Source organism: Montipora capricornis, chromosome 4 (genome assembly GCF_036669925.1).
Source record: "Montipora capricornis isolate CH-2021 chromosome 4, ASM3666992v2, whole genome shotgun sequence".
Lineage (NCBI taxonomy): Eukaryota > Metazoa > Cnidaria > Anthozoa > Scleractinia > Acroporidae > Montipora > Montipora capricornis.
Genome location: NC_090886.1, coordinates 37147361 through 37164860, shown reverse-complemented (window position 1 = coordinate 37164860; position 17500 = coordinate 37147361). Strand labels below are relative to the sequence as shown.

The window sequence follows — 17500 nt, the reverse complement described above, 5'->3', positions numbered from 1 at the left end:
CCGTTAATTTATGGCCCAAGTGCAAAGCGTGCGGGCATAAATAAAATACAAGGATCTGTAACTTACAGTACAGACCGAGAAAACGAGGTTAGTAAGATATTTATTATATCTCTCAGGGCTCGAAATAATTTCGGGAGAGTCTCTGGACACGATGGCAGGCCAAATTCATTTTAGCTCGGACACATACCGTTTCTGGCCTGTCAAATTATATAAAATAAATAACTCTTAAAACATGGGCCCATGAACCAAAACTGCCGTTATATATTTCCAAAAAAGTTGTTGCTTAGAGCTTATAGCACTTTAAAGCACTCATTGTCAACAACGGTTCTTGTTGCATTTCACCCAGGATTTCAGATCAAAGTTCCGCAAATGACAATACACAGCGACTTGCTACAACTGAAACAACTGAACAGCATGGAAATTTTAATTTATTTCATTTTCAAAACGATCAAGTGTGACCGGTCAACATGACCGTGAAGACGAAAGGTTGACCGGTCAACTCCCAAATCAGTTCGGACATTGTCTGTTGCGGACCGGCCGTTATTTCGAGCCCTGTCTCTGAGGAACATTCCGGTGCGCAGACAAGGAAACTAGTCAAAGTCAAGCGGAAGGTTCAACTGCCACAAAGATTGCGGCATCAAAATCCAAAAAACTAAATCTTCTTGGCTGTTTGAAATAGTTGCTTGCAAGATTCAAACAGTTTTTCAAGTTTATGTAACAAAAACGACATGAAAAACTTGATACTAGATAATGTTTTATCTAAATTTTAAATTTAGCGGGCCGTACTGTAAAATATGGCCTGTCAATGTAGCCAATCACAGCACGCGTACTATCTGAGAGATAATTATAATAAAGCTGTTTACGTCATGAGGCTATACCTATTACACTTGTACAGTACTGTTGTGGAATCGATTGACCATTTTAATTTAAATTTGATACATTTCCTTTAATTTCTTGATAGGTGTCACTGCCTGCTATAGTTTATTTGGCTGGACGAAATAATATTTGGGTTCTGTATCTGTTTCTGATCATTGACAAGTAAGAATATTATATTTGTGTTGTCTATATATATAGTTTACGTCATAAAAAGTGCGGCGTACGGGGTTTTATTCACGAGTTGTTTGTGTCAAAACCCGAATGAGCGAGGAACAAGCGAGTAAGGGTTTTTGACACAAACAACGAGTGAATAAAACCCTGTACAAAGCACTTTCTATGTCGTGAACTGTTTATTACACATAAGACGAGAATTTTAATTAAAATAGTTTTCTGAATGCAAATTAGAAACAAAAACTCACTAACAATAGAACCAAATGCAAATTTAATTTAATTCAATTACAAAGCACGATTTGCACGAGATGCACGAGTGATTGACATGGAAACGCCTTTACGCTATCGTTGATTGGTTATACTTCCACATGTGAAATAGCTGTACACCATTCTGATTGGCTGTATAAGCCTTTTCCACATGTGAAAATAAAGCGTATAGATTTGTACAAATGAGCTTTATGGAATAAAATTCTCATGTTATGTGTAATAAAAAATATTAATGAACTTTATCAAGTGTCAAGTAGATTTAGCCCTGGGTCACTAATTGCAGACACTGTACAGCTCATGATCAACTAATATCAAAATAATACCGTACGTACTTGGGCCACATTGGTGGGAGGTGAGTGCTCTCACCACTGCACCACCCCTGCTCCCTGCATTCATATTGCATTTTGATCTGTAAGAGATACTGTATGAATGCAAACATCTCTGAGGAAATTCCGTTCTCCTGTGGAGAAGTCTGTTGCCCACGGGAAAGTACATACAATTGGAATTGAAGCTCTGACTATAAAGTCCTCGAGTCATTTGTCTTTCCTGTAAGCCACAATAGGAGCATTAGCTAAGATGCGCTTTTTTCACAAGGGTCATAGGTTCACTGCAGAGAACGCTGTATCAGTTGGCAAGACAGGTTTTGGAATACAGAGTGGATTCCTTCTTCAGTTGTGTGCTCTAATCAGTGAGGGCAGATCTTGACCAAATGTTCTTTGAAGCTGCTGCGAGTGGCTTCCTTCGTTTAAATCAACCAATAAGATGACAAGTATTGTAGCAACTAGAATAGAAAATTTTTGTGTTGATTGCGTTGTCCGTTGTCAGGTGTGTATTGTTGCGTGTATGCGTTGTAATACTGTCTAGGTGTTAACTAGTAAACCGTAATTACTCAGCAGAGAATGAGAATGAGAATGAAGTTGAGTGAGCCACCCTAAGAGCCCATATCTTAGAGGAGGAAGATGGCGTAGAACAAATTGTGGATCCTTCCCAGGCTACCGAGGACAAGTCACTAGTTGAGCCAGAAAGGGCTTATGAGTCGGTTTACTTGACTGCAGCAACCAAAGAAGAGAAAATGTCTGCACCTTTACCGGATACAAGTGTCACTTTGAGTCCAGCATCTCCTGTGTGGACAGAAGTACTGAATCGCTGTGAGGCTCCATCAACTAGATCTTGCAATGAGGTTCCTCCGCCCGAGGCAAGGTTTCAGCAGTTACAGCTGCAGTAGCAAACGTTTCAATCAGTGGCGTCAACGATTTGGCAAGGGTTTGCCTTACCTAAACCCGAACTCAGCAAGTTTACTGGAAATCCGCTTGTGAATGAGTTTTGGAACTTTATTTGCTCCTTTGAGAGCAATATCGAGAAAAATGCATCCGATGAGAGTGAGAAGTTGTCATTTCTTCTTCAGTGCTGTGCGGGAGCAGCTAGAAATGCTATCAAGAGCTGTGTTTCAATGGATCCTGCATTTGGACACCAGACTGCACAAGCCCTGCTGCAAGATCATTTTAGGCATCCATTCAAGATTGCCCAAATAACTCATGGTCCACCCGTGAAGCTTTATGACCAAAAGGGGCTATTGGCCTTTGCAGATCAGCTAAGAGATTGCCAGAACACATTAGAATCAATCTGGTACAGTACTTGGACAAGATTAACAGCGCCGATAAGATGAGAAGAATCGTTGACAGGCTTCCCCTTCACCTGAAAACGAAGTGGCTTGAGATCGCAGACAGTATCCAGGAAACCGATCAGCGACCGAGAATTCATCACATTTCCCAGTTTGTCACTACCAAGGCGCGAGTGGCCAACAATCCAGTTTTTGGACGACAGAGAAACGACAGAGAAAAGGGCAATCCAAGAAACAAATCTTCAAATCCCGGAGCAAAAATGACTGCCTATGCCACCCATGGGGGGTTCAGAGAACCGGTCTCTCCCAGTGCACAAGTTGAAGGTGTGAAAGTGGATCGAAGACTGATCGTACAGCGATTGTATTAGGATCGTTTGCGATGCGAGGTTATGTGGAACTGTTTCAAAATAGGCCATATGGCCAAGGGATGCATGCAGAGAAGTGGTTGTTACATCGAAGGTTGTGGGAAGAAGCATATGACCGTTCTCTATCCACCAGTTCAGCCTCCTCCAGTTGGTCACAGGACACAAGATAGTCGCTGTGCCGATCAGGAACTCAGCCATAGTGAAAGTTCCACCTCGGGTGTTGTAACAGAATTGTCCAGTCAGAGTCATGTCATTGGGGCCGGCGTGAATGGTCAGAATGGTACCCGCCATATAGCTGATAAAGTCCGTCTAAGAATTGTTCCTGTTAGGGTACGTGGTGATCAGCCCGGTAAAGTGGTAGAAACGTATGCCCTATTGAATAATGGCTCTGATGTGACCCTTTGTGACAGGAGGTTGGTTGATGAATTAGGGATCACAGGGCAACCACGAAGTTTCATGTTAACCCAAGAAAGCAAGAACAGCGAGAGATCTGGCCTAGAAGTTAAGCTAACCATTGACTCAATCAACGGAGATTCCAGCCTTGAAGTACCTAGGGCGTGGACTGTCGATCACCCCAACATATCTGAGTGTAGTATTCCAAGAGATCATGATGTTAGGTTGGACCCTTATAGGACCAACTGTGAAGGTCAATGAAGAAAGCAGTTTCTCTGTGAACTTTGTCCGTTTGAATGATGAAAGCGACTCCAGAAACGAAACCTTACTGCTGCAAGTGAAGAACTTCTGGGAAACTGATTTTGCTGATTCGATATCTAGTTCGAAAGTCGCCTGCATGTCCGTTGAAGACGAGAGAGCATTGGCAATCGTGGAATTTTCTGTCAGGAGGGCCTCCGGATGTTATCAAGTGGCCCTTCCATGGAGAGGGCAACCTCCTTACCTTCCAAATAACCGAGTCGCAGTTGAGCAGCGATTGTCTTTGTTGAAAAAGAGATTTCATCGAGATCCAGAGTTCTTCGCACGCTATAAAGCAGCTGTTAACGACTACATCGTAAAAGGTTATGCTAATCAAGTGCCTGTGGAGGAACTTTACCCTAATGGGAAGCCGTTTTCCATCCCCACAAGCCAGACAAGTTACGAGTAGTGTTTGACTGTGCTGCACTGTTCAAGGGTACTTCTCTGAACGATCAGTTGTTACACGGCCCTGATTTGACCAATAGTTTGTTCGGTGTTCCTCAAAGATTTCGTCAAGAACCAGTCACCCTGGTTTCTGATATCGAAGCTATGTTCCATCAAGTGAAAGTTGACCCCCTGGATTCAGATTCAGATTTTTGTGGTGGCCAAATGATGATTTGTCTGCACAGCCTATTGAATACCGGAAGGAAGTCCACCTTTTTGGTAGGACCTCGTCACCGAGTTGTGCAAACTTCTGCATCAGGAAGACTGCTCAAGACAATATTGGAAATTTCTCCCACGAGGTGATCGATACAGTCCTGAAGAACTTTTACGTTGATGACTGTCTGAAATCTGTACAATCCTCCTGTGCTGCTATCGATTTAAGAAGTCAGATCTGCGAACTGCTTCAAAAGGGCGGATTCCAATTGACTAAGTGGTCGTGTAACTCTAAGGATGCCCTAGAGACCATTCCAAACGCCGATAGAGCGTTTAATTAATTAATCTGGGTTCAACAAAAAAATCTGTCAAAATAAGGGACTCAGGCTTTTACATGCATTGATCAGTACTAAATTTGAAGTTGACAGAAATCAGTCCACAGGATTTTAATAACACAAAGACTATAATTTGAAACCATACATGTATTTAACTAAACAGCCTTTAAACATGACTTGTTTAAGCTTTGGTGTGAAGGAGGCAAAAGGAAAGAAATCAGATCGAGTTCCGCGCAGGAATCTGGACAACCTATGACCACCATAACACTGTGTGGTTGGATCATGATGCTCTTAACTAATGTTTGAGCTACATGCATGATCAACACTAGACTGCTAGCAATTCTAAGTCAGTTGATCTACCCACTTTTTAATAGCTGAAGAGCCGAGGGGAGAATGAGGGGAGAGCCTTTCTCCCTTCAGCTTACTTGGGGAACCAAAGAAGGGTGGCTTGACTGGCTACTTTGTACTCTAGAAGGGACTGCTAGCAGTCATGGTCAACATTTTCCTCTGTTTCCCTTGAAGTCTTCCAAACTTACACAGTGCTGTAAAATATTGTTTGTTGTTCTAAATTTGTTTGCAGTTGCCTTCCATCTGCAACATTTTCGCTTTTCAACTTATCTGTCTCTGACATCATTGATGATGACTTGGAAAAATACAAGAGAAAGTAAGCAATTAGAATACATAAATTATGATATTACATGGCTTCTGTAATCTTGTTTCTTTTAAAGCAGCTTGAGCATGTGGTAATAGTAGTAGTCCTGAATCTGTGTCAGACTTCTTATAGTGACACAATTTATTGCATCTAGTTAATACTAAAACACAAAAGGTTTCTTTTGTTTCTTGTTTAGCAAACGGCACCGCCAGAGTTTTTTGCATGTGATAATTCTCGAATATAGAACAGGAAGAAGCAAAAAGAAAAACAACATGCCATAATTGCTTTTCCTTTCATTTCTAAACCATCTGTGGCAATTGAAATATAAATTCGAAAAATTCCGAAAATGCTCACTTATGCCCTTTTTCTCCTAGCCTCTTCATTATTATTGTTCATTCAAAATATTAATGGTGACCTGATGCATCTAGTGATTTAGTATTCTTAAATTCTCAGCAACTTTTATGTTTTTGATGTCCTGCATGGTCACAACGTTCTTACCCTAAACATTATTTCTTTCCTCCACAAGTAGTCTTTGTTTGTTTGTTTTTACTTTTTCTTGTCATAATTTTTTTGTATTTAGTTCTTCAATCATCACTGTATGATCCATCAAGATTCTAAGGCTATTAAACAAATTGTGTTGTATCTTTTGTTTCTAGAGTGAAAGGTTATTGTACTTTTAAGTTGCAAGCAAATAAAATGAATGAAAATAAGGAACTAAAATTACTTGAGCCAAATGGACCAATGAGAACTTTTAAAACAAGCAAGCACTGGCAACTGTAGAGCTCCAAATGGGTTGACAAGTGAATGTGACACTAGATATTTTGGCCAATGACAAAGTAAGTTTAACTGTACACAGCCTTTACTCATTTCAGTGCACCTGTGTCATCCATGATATTTGGGACCAATGCTCTTTTTACCAAGCCAGCTCAGTCTTTAGCACCTATGATGGTGGTTCATATTCTGTCGTGGTATGGGTACAAGGTAAGGATGCAATGTGCTGTGCACGTAAAAACTGGCTTATCAGAGATTTGAACAACATTTTCTCCAGTGTAGTATAACCGACGACTGATTGGCTCAGATGGTTGAGCATCAGACTACTGTGCAGGGAAGGTCACAGGATCAAAACTCGTGACAAGACCAACACTCAGGGTCTTTAAACAACCGAGGAGAAAGTGCTGTCTTTTGTAGTGACATCTTCAAAATCAAAGGTTGGACTCTCTGGTCGAATTATGCCCCATCACACAACAATTCAATTTTCAAAATCCTGTATGGGGCGTCAAAAAACCCACTGACTCTTCGCAAAGAGCAGAGCATAGAATTCCCAATATTGTGGTCTGTCTGTTGTATTGTCTGCTCTGTCATGCTCACTGACCCTTGGGGGTTGACCTGTGTAAGGGACTCTGTGTCCCATTGCAGACTCTCCTTGGCCCTCAGTTGTCCCTTAATGTATAGAAATAAAATGAAATGATTATCTCAGTTTGTGGACCACCAGACTGCCAGCGAGTTTTTTGGTTGACCATAACTCAGAGTCAATAAGTGAAAGGGAACCTCCACTTCAACAACAAAAAATATCATTAAATCACAGGAAATAACCATTACAGTCAAGTCAGTCTAAAGTACATGTACTCGGTATTTCCAAAGAAAGTGTTTGTATCCGAAATAAATAAGTTTTAGAATCGCCTATTTTTGTTTTTAACTTTTCGCGGGTACCGCCTTCTTGAATAATTGTGATGTGTTACGGTTGCCCTTTTGTTATTAGACAAAAGCTCTTTGTGTCAGAACAATAGGGGAACTATCAATCATTAGTATCACTTAACTAGTGGACTAATGCAAATGCGGCATTTTGATTGGCTACGCTACTAGTTGACTATTAGTAATATTCCTCGAGTAATTTCCTCGAGTAGCGAGAAGCGTGACGCTTTCTTTCGTATTATTCCCAAATAAATATATTTTCAACTTGCATTTGCTAACTTTATTATTGCCTTTTCTGTCCGACTAGTTGAGTGATACTAAAACAATTAGACCCTTCGCCCTCAAGGGCCACGGGTCTAATTGTTAAATATCAATCAAGCCCATCGTTCCTGGTGGAGCATAGGCCATCGACAACCCCTCGCCATTGCAATCTATTCTGGGCTTCTCTGGCCATTCCTGTCCAGTTGGTTCCCTTCTGTTTCATAACTGCCTCAGTGTCTCGCCTCCAGCTGTTGCGAGGCTGACCTCTCTTCCTCTTCCCCTGCGGGTTCCAGGTCAGTTCTTGGCATGTGGTGCTGGACGCTGCCTTCCTAAGGGTGTGTCCAATCCAGCCCCACTTCCTCTGCAGAATCTGCTTGACCACTGGTTCCTGCCCCGCTCATTCCCACAGGTCCTCATAATTTCGGATCTTCTCTGGCCTTCGGATGTTGAAAATGCACCTCAGACAGGTGTTGAAGAATGTCTGAATATTCTGTTGTATTGTCTTTGTCGTCCGCCATGTCTCGCACCCGTACAGCAGAATGGACTTGATGTTGGAGTTGAATATGTGCAGCTTGGTTCTTCGGCTAATCTCTTTGGATGCCCAGATGCTCTTGAGCGTGTCAAAGGCTATAGGGCTATACTCCATAGGGCAACCATAACACATGACAATTATTCAAGATGGCTGCACCTGCAAAGTATGAAAGTGAAAATAAGCAATTTTAAAATTCACTTTTCTTCAAGTTGATATAAACACAGTTTTAAAAACAAATTTCAAACAAATTTGTTTGTAAACATAATTTCCTTCTGTTTAAACTTATTCAATCTGTAGTAAGAGTGGCAGTTCCCTTTAACATGTTGCAGATGAGAAATTAGCTGTTTTGGTTCACCATCTGCGAACGATTTGACTTTCAATAATGTACACTCTGCCCAAAAAAATGCCAGGCCTTCCAACAAGTCAGTTTTTCAGTTGATTCAATTTTTTCGTTTTTGCTAGAAGCAAAACTTCAGTCCACAACCAAAGTTAACTCTCCCTCAGCTTAAAGCTTGAAACATTTGCATCCGCAACAATAATAATATTATTGTTTCCTTGTTTGATCAGATGCTGAAGGTGTTAACCCGTTTACACCTCAAACGCCCTAGAATGTCCCGAGTTGAAGAGTAAAATTGTCTGGCATTGGACAGAGTAAAACCTGTTACGTCTCACTCCCAGGCTCAATGGGTTAATGTTGGGGATATAGTTTTTGACTGCTTAACGGGTCTAATTTGCAGGTTGCAGGTCATTGTTTCACCAATACAGAAAGTATCCTAAACATTCATAAAAGCTAACCTTAGGCCTAAAAACTTTTGTTTAGGCCTAATTAGGCCTAAGGTTAGCTTTTAAGAATGTTTAGGATACTTTCTGTATTGGTAAAACAATGACCTGCAATCTGCAACCTGCAACCTCCGACCTGCGACCTGCGACCTGCAAATTAGACCCGCCGTGGGTTCGGCTTAACTCATTTAATGAGTATTGACGCCCTTGCAAGTAGGAATGTGCTTGATCTTCTATCTAACATAAATAATGGAGACCCAACTGATACGTGTTTCTTTGATGGATAGATGGTGTACATGGACAGTATGCTAATTAGACGTTATTGTGTTAAAGTTATGCAAAAATATGTTGTAGGGGAAAGATAAAATATATCAGATTATAATTATTGTCACGATGATGATAATAGAAATAATAATTGTAATTTTTATTGTAATAATTATTCTAAAACTATGCATGATGGAATTTTCTTTGTATTTGGTTATGAAGGACAGTCAAGGTATCAGTAAAGGTGAAAGTAATTCAGGTATGTATAATTATTGTATTATTTTTTAAATTTATTCTATGTGTATAATTATCCTCTTTTACTCCTTTAAGGAGTTAGTACACTACATTAATGTATGTTGGAGATTTTTGGACTTTGTGTTAATGATGTATACATAGCATTGTTAATGGACACCCATGGGAAGTAATTAATTTTTGTGATCACTTTGGTTTTGTATTTCAAAGCTTAGTGACGGTGAATTTCGTTACTAGCTTTCAAAGCATGTGTGGGACACTTGATAGTGAAATACTATATAGGGTAAACTCTATTAAATGCATTTGACAAGTTGAGCATGCAGCCAACCAAAGGAAATAAATAATTATCGCTAATTTCCCTCCCGAGAGTGAGACGATCTGCTCATAGATTCAAACTGAGAGAAAACCGATATCTATTTTCTGTTGGGAACATATTGTTACAGCCTGCTAGCAGAACCTTTCTCTTGCTTGTTCGATTTTGCGTTCTCGAGAAAGGCTCTGCATGAATCGAATATTAAAGATCTTTATTGAGTATGTGCTGCATGTTGCTAGGATACAGTCTCGAAATATGCCAGATCTCGCCGCCATCTTGGTTTTTCACGGTACAGCGGGCTCAATAATAACCTTCGGTTTCATCACTAAACGGACGCTCGCACTGGAAAAACCAGTTTAACGAGAGAAAACAAGATTGACCAGTCCGGAAGTTCGGGCTGCGGCGGCTTCAAAGAGTTGACGCGATTCAGGCGGAGTCTCCTTTTCTCCTCTTCAGTAAAGAAAAGACAAAAGGAGGCTCTGCTCGCAGGGTGATATTGTTATTGCTCAAGTTTATATCTTATCTTATTATATCTCTCAGATAGTACGCGCGCTGTAATTGGCTAAATTAGCGGGCCGTATTCTACAGTACGGCCCGCTAAATTTAAAATTTCGACAAAACATCATTTCTGTTGCATAAACTTGTACTGAAAACTGTTTGAATCTTGCAAGCAGCTATTTCAAACTTAACAGCCAAGAAGATTTAGTTTTTGGGATTTTGGCACGGCATTCTATGTGGCAGTTGAACCTTCCGCTTCACTTTGACTAGTTTCCTTGCCCGCGCGCCGGTTAACCTCAGAGATATAATAAATATCTTACTAACCTCGTTTTCTTGGTCCGTACTGTAAGTTACGGATCCTTGTAAATCAACGGGAAAAAACTCGATCCGTAACTTACAGTACGGACCGAGAAAACGAGGTTAGTAAGTGGTATTGATTTAACTACACATGCCCATTGGTCATTTGTATACGAGAGATGTGCTTTACCCAGGGCGAGGGGGGAAGACTTTGCGTATGAAGACGTGGGGATGCTCGGTGGAAATTTTGAATTAAACCCCTAAAGGAGACCAATCTGGGCGTGGCCCAGGCTTTTTTTTTACCCCTAAAAGAGACTATATTTAAAACTGATTAAAGACATATTTTTATATTTCTTCGTATGCAATCCTAAATTTCATGGCTACATACATCCATGATGGCGTTTCGCCCAGAAATTCGAAATTAACACCCCTAATATACCAGTCAAATTGAAGCTTCAACATCCCCCTCCCAGGCATACCCCGGGCATTTGACTCCTTTTCCTGCCTGGGGAAGGGAATTTGATCATCCTAGGCTTCCCAGGAGCGGGGAATTTGATCGCCACTCAGGGGGTGGGGAATTTGATCGCTAGCCTCGATTTCATGTTACGTTTCCATGTCACGTATTCTCTACGTGTTTCTCTACTCTATTGTAATACTTACATGCAGTTGATCCACATAGACATAACCTTACTTTTGAATAATAGAGGTTTATTGATAACAATTCGACATCAAAATTTGTCAACTTTGTTATTGGTTCTCTTTGGATATTTATACCTGTTACCTTGTGCCTTGTGCCATGTAGGGCCCTGGTTCTCCTTGGTGTTGTCTATTAAACCATGTTTACATACACAGCTTCAGAAGCATAATAGAGGCTACTGCAAAGTTAAAACAGTAATCTGGTAATTTTCCTGGAGGTGGAGGCATTTGATCACCTGAAGTGGACCTATGATAAGGCATTTGAACAGCTTTTTGGCCCGTGGAGGGGGGCTTTGAACAAAATTTTTTTAAATTTTCAAATGCTCTGGGGAGGGGGGGGGGGGGGGTTGAAACTTCAATTTGTCCGGTACATAAGCAAGACGACAAGTATTCCTGCCCCTTTCATATGCCAGTTCCCCCTCCCCCTTCCCCCATCAAACATCAAAATGCAGAATTTCATTTCGTCTTGTCACAGTGTACCGTATGTCTTGAAAGGAAGTCGGTTTGGGTTGCAAGGGAGTTGAGTATCTTGCGAGCAGAGTCTCCTTTGATCTTCTTAGCAAAATCAGGAAGAGGAAGGAGACTGTGCCAGCCGCCTTGACTTTCTTTTATTTGCTGCTCATCCAAAGAAATGGATGAGTCAGTTCAGTTTCGACTTTTCAATTATCCTGGTTTTTTTTTGCGCATACATGTAATCAATTGCCACGCGTCATCAATATTCTTTTTTAATTTATTTTTATCAGCCTGGCAATTGTAACCGTCTATAAAATCCCCATGAGTATTTCCTCTGTATGTCTTTTACAGAAACTGGTCTGCCAGAAACCTATAAATTTTTCTCAAAAAAAGGAACAATCTTTAGTTTCCAAGGAAATGATTCCTTGGTTGTTGTGTGTTTGCCAGAGTTGTTCGAAAATATCCCGAATGTTTGTTTGGGTTTAATTTGTGGTTTTGCGGTTACTGCATGGTCATGCATGCGTGACTGACACCCGAATACATTTGAATTTTTAACGCATGCTCAATACGAAATGTCGAGGCGACTGGCAGAGTTTTCTTCCTCTTCTCGCTACGAAGATCGAAGTAGACTCTGCTTGCAGTGTAGGAGTTGAGTTGATTTTTCTTTTTCAGCTGGCCCCTCGCCACAGCTTCTAGATGCCATGTTTTGTCTTCTGTGTATGGTTCCTCTAGTTGTAGCTGTTGTCCAAATTGTAGTCTGGACGTTTTATCCTCTGAAGACGCCCAAAAGGCAGCACGATAGTTCAATGATACTGGAATGAAGTTAAATAATTTTGTTGCAATGTGATACTGTACATTTTTAAAAGCGGTTAAGTAGGAATAGAATAAGATTTAAATTACGAAAAAGTACCATCTTTTAACTTTTGTCAGGAGTTGTTGTGTACCATAAATTTGCTATTTATGGAATTTACAGTAGTTAGCCATTTGTTTGATTTCCTTTATGGAGTCTTTTCTGATGCACACAGTATGTTACTTTGGAGAGTGTGAAGGATTTGAAGAATGAGCTCACGAGAGTTCACTGTAAACTACCATTACAGTATTTACCTGTGGAGTCACGAAAAACTAAGTAGCGCATAGAACGATTTGGGGAATATTATGAAGTCAACCATTATGATTTTGATTTTCATCAGAGTTTTTTTATTGATGTTATGGCACTCACAGTAAGTTTGGAGTGACACTGGAACATAAGAGTTCCTTCTTCGAAAGTGCTACAAAAATCATCTCCTAGTCGGACTTCCAGGGCTCGTAAAAGTTTGGCCAGTGAAAAATGTACCTCTCTAGCCTGGTGGGTTGATAGCACGCTGCTATAAAATCCCAGTTATGGAACTGACTTGTGAAGAAGTTGCTCATGCATGTAGCAATTCTCATGAAAGTTGACCTTTGGTGGTATACTGTTGTGTTGTTTTAAACGTATCCTGGAAAGTCTCACGACTTCTAGGATTATTAAATATGTATGTGTATGTATGTACTGTAAGTGATGAATTGAACCTGCAGTACTCAACCTCGGAATTGAGAACTGGATTTAATACATTATTGACATAGCTATAAACATTTTTTTCACGTGTGTGCACTTTAGCGTAAGAGTGGCTCCGACAAAACAAGGCAAGATGGTATTGATACTTTATAGGGGAGTCTTTGGTGACATTTTTTACCTCATTGGCATAAGCCTATCGCTTTCTAATCTACCAGCTAAAAGAATCAGTACAGACTATTGAAAGTCCATTACATAATGAGCTATCTCTAAAACTATGCGTGCAATTTGCCAGGTAATCTCTGAGTAATGACACTTTGAAAATTCGAAATTTTACATGAAGAATATATGAGCTCATTAGCGCTTAGTGAGCTTTTGCCACCCAAGGTTCTATCAGTTATTGATGGCCAATAACTTGCTCGTTATCAAAGCTAAAAGGCGTATGATTAGAGGTTTAAACACGTTCTTTTACCCGCGTTTGAGGTCAATTTGTAAATAGTATGGTGCCTTCTGTTTAGCAAACTTGTATGTACACGAGACAAAGTTTAATCAATGACATCAGCAAAGATTCAGCTATTAGCCCAGAGCAGGAGAGCTCTTGCCCAGTATAAATTATATAAATTATTTCAAACAGGGCTAGAGCTCTCAGGCTCTGGGCTAATAAACTAGCAATACCATCTAGTCCATCTTGCTAGAAAGACTTCAGAAGAACTTTTGAGCCGAGTACTCTCTAAACCTCCAAGCACATTTGGATCTCGTAGCAGTAGATTTCAGCAAAGCAAGAAATAGCCTGCGTAGCAGGCGGTTTGGTGAATTTTTAGAAGCTGTTTTTCCACCGGGGTTCATGGCTACGAGAAAAGCAAACGAAGGGGAAGGGGGCGAGGAGAACGAGCGAGGAACTCTCACTTCTTATCCTCTGCCCCTCCTCCCTCGCGTTCTCGTTTTACTTCGGTCCAGGTTTTCGCACGGTCATATTCAAAACGATCACTTGAAAGTCAGCTCCGGTGGAAAGAAGTGTCCAAAATTCGTCAAACCACCTGCTTAGCGAAGAAGAGATCTAGTTATCTTTCATGGGCCTTTTTGTTCCACCCATGTCCTCTAAAAGTTAGAAGTCACATCGGAAATGGTTAGAGGTTGCATGACTGCCACGGTTCTAATAATAATAATAATAATAATTTATTGGTTTCTATAGCGCATATATCAATACAAATTATCATACACGCTTTATGTTTCTCTGAAAAGAAACTAATATGATAAATAATAAATTCCTATAAATCAATTAGAAAATATATAATAATCTCTATATATAAAAGTATAAAAAATAATAATAATAATATTCAAAATCATACGTAATGAAGCTAGAGACTATTGGCTAATTTGAACAGATGTGTCTTAAGTTGTTTCTTAAAACTACTTATATTGTCAACTAAACGCAAGTCTCTTGGTAAGTCGTTCCATAACTTAGGTGCAGCCAGCATAAAAGACCTATCACCTAATGTTTTCTTTCCCTTAACTGGTGGTACACTAAGGATTTTACTATCATTCGATCTTAATGAATATGTAGAAGGCTTACTACGTATTATTAAAAACTGGATCATTGGATAATGCAATTCGAGAGTTTTGACTGGCCAAGCCATAATGGGATCGGCTATTCATCGAGTTACGAGCTGAGTTGAGTTTGAGTTGAGTTTGAGTTAAGATTGAGTTAAGTTTGAGTTAAGATTGAGTTACAGTTTTTGGCGTTTTTCGGAATTAAAAGTAGTAGAGATTCGGTACAAGTCAGTTCGAAAACTGTTTTCTTCGCGGGGAAAGATATGTTTGCATAAAATTTGGCAAAATGCGGTGGAGTTGCAATGAGCAAAACAATGGGATAATTATTACACCGTTCACGGCATCATTCTCATTGCTGCTGTTAAGTCTATCGACGTCAAAATGATGTCTTCTTAGAGGGATACGTGGGCTGTATTGTTAAGCCAATTACAGCCGGCCCGGCGGCTACGATGAACCGTATTTGTCGTCCGGCATCATGGTCGATCAACACGCGGTAAACGAAAGAGGGAAACATTTGGCGAAGTGAGCCAGCATTACTCTTTTTGCTCATAACCGCTGAAATTCTAAAAATCAATGCGTCAACACGACTGCTACGTTTGCTAATCACCGAAAGTTTGTAATGTTGGCAGTTAAACGAGCCGAGCATTTAAATAAATGAAAATGTTTGACCTAGTCACACATGTCGGAAAACCATTTCACTGCAAAGTTGAAAGACACAAGATGTTGAAAGTAATGCTTGATTGTTTCGCCTGGCCTTGATGGTATTACATTTTTCTTTTAAGTGCTATTAAGTGGTAACTTAAACTGTAAGTTATGAAATTAAATGCACGTTAATCCCTACTTCGGTCCGCTATGACGTCTAGCTACAATCCCAGGCAAAAAGATGGTGACACCGACCCAAAATACAACCCTTTCCCCCTTTTCAACGTTGATCAATCGCGCTATCACTTTGGGAATTCATGAGAAAAGTCAATAGTTTTTTTTTTTCCCGACAACTTCGAAAAGGGGGGAAGGGGTGAATTTATGTGTGGCATCAAGTGTCCCAGAAATTTATGACCGAGATTGGGTGGGGTCTAAAACAAAGGTCACTTTCAGTTTGACGGGTCACTCGTACTTGCAGGTCATTGTTTTACCTTTTCGAAAGTAACCCCAAACCCTCAATTTGTCTAACGTTAGGCCTAAAAGCCAAGTTTAGGTCTATGGTTACCCAAATCAATTAGGGTTTTGGGTTACTTTCGAAAAGGTAAAATAATGACCTGCCACGAGTAACCCGTCAAAAGTGACCAGTGTTTTAGACCTGGAGCCCGGATTGTGTCACGGTGCCCGGTTCGCGAGTTACTTTGTGACTAGAAAGGTGACGGGTGCGATTCGCATTCTTTTTCGAAATCTCTACTGGCCCCTTAAATATGACTTGTTACTAAGCAGTGAAAACACTATGAAAAGAAGTTTGTTTCGCTCACCTGTTTCCCGTTTCTACATGGTAAGACTTGGGATCTTTGCGTACTCCTGGTTCTGGTTCTCACGCAATGGAATGTTGATAGTTAACCGAAAAGTCGTCGGCAAGCGTTCGAAGAGGTGATCTTTAATTGTTAATTTAAAATTGTCTGTCTGGATCCCTACTCAACCGGTTAAAAAAGGTCTACAAACAAGTTTTGAAATCAGAGTATTGAAATTGAAAGTATGTCTATGATCTGTTCAAATCATGATAGACATTTCTTTCTGTCTACACTTTTACCTGCATAAAGCAGTTTACAGCTATTACTCATTGTTTATTGATTTACTTGTCAATTAATTTTGGTTTTTCGTGAACGGTTTCTTTTGTTTTTGCAAGTACATAAATGAAAACTGACAAAGGCACTTCTCTTCAAAGGCTAGGATCAGTAAGGGAAAAAACGCGTTCCAGGTTCCGGATTCGATATTTTACATTAACACTCCTGCAGCTCACTAGTTCCGATAACGTTTTGTCTTGTAGCCGATCACGAAAAACACGCTGCTGGACGACAAACGGTAGGTTTCATCGTTTAGCCGCCAGGGCTATAAGCTGGCTTAACAGTAAATTCCATCCTTAGCCTTACAAGAAGACATCTTCTCTGCGTCGATAGACTTGATCGCTAAAAGGAACAACCGCGCGCAGGTGGATCAGTGGCAGCAAAATGACGGAGACGGTCCCTGAAAGCCATGGCTGACATAACTGTTTGAGTAGGTGGCTATATTCATTGAATACATAGTCCATCAAATGGTTTGTAATCATGCAATCAGGGGTGGATCCAGCATTTTTCGTGACTAGTTTCCACCAAAATAATTTTTTCCATGACACTTGAAACATTTAGTACAACAATTTGCTTTCAATACCTAAAACTTAGCAATTCTTGACTTTTTGGCATTACTAAAAACGATTTTATAAAAAATAATACTTAACACGATCTGTTACCTGTACATAACAAGCAGAAAGCTTAGGTAAGTAAATATTGGTGAGGTATTAGCCATGTTTCCAGACTCCACCACGAGGAGGTTCTCAACGTACAAGCCCAAGGAAAAATAAAATGTTTTGTTCCATGTTTAGTTTTCAGTTCAAAACAAAGAAAAGTTCATTAAATGGCAAAGTGGAATTTGTTAATCATCCCTTGAATCACTGCATAAAATGTTGGCCATTCTCATTCGTCTTGGATGGAGAGACGCAAATAAGTTAATGATTTCATCCAAATCCAAAGGAATGTCCCTATGAGCATGCATAAGCGCCAAACCATTCAATCTCTCTTCTCCCATTGTGGCCCTTAGATAATTCTTAAGATAACGAAGGCAAGAT

The 17500-nt window shown here is 40.1% G+C and overlaps 2 protein-coding genes across 2 annotated transcripts in view; one reads left to right on the top strand and one right to left on the bottom strand.

The window, feature by feature from the left end:
• LOC138046877 (transmembrane protein 180-like) overlaps positions 1-14902 on the top strand; it is a 36814-nt gene extending 21912 nt beyond the window's left edge. Inside the window, exons 13-17 of the mRNA XM_068893463.1 lie at positions 962-1038; positions 5503-5586; positions 6447-6555; positions 9326-9362; positions 12285-14902. Of these exons, the coding sequence (XP_068749564.1) occupies positions 962-1038; positions 5503-5586; positions 6447-6555; positions 9326-9362; positions 12285-12433 (456 nt within the window). The 3' untranslated portion in view covers positions 12434-14902. The remainder of the gene's footprint in view (positions 1-961; positions 1039-5502; positions 5587-6446; positions 6556-9325; positions 9363-12284) is intronic.
• Positions 14903-16146: 1244 nt separating this feature from the next.
• The window catches only part of LOC138044686 (52 kDa repressor of the inhibitor of the protein kinase-like), a 3896-nt gene continuing 2542 nt past the window's right edge, over positions 16147-17500 (bottom strand). The window contains exon 1 of the mRNA XM_068891138.1: positions 16147-17500. This exon is cut by the window's right edge and continues 2542 nt beyond it. Coding sequence (XP_068747239.1) covers positions 17308-17500 — 193 coding nt within the window. The 3' untranslated portion in view covers positions 16147-17307.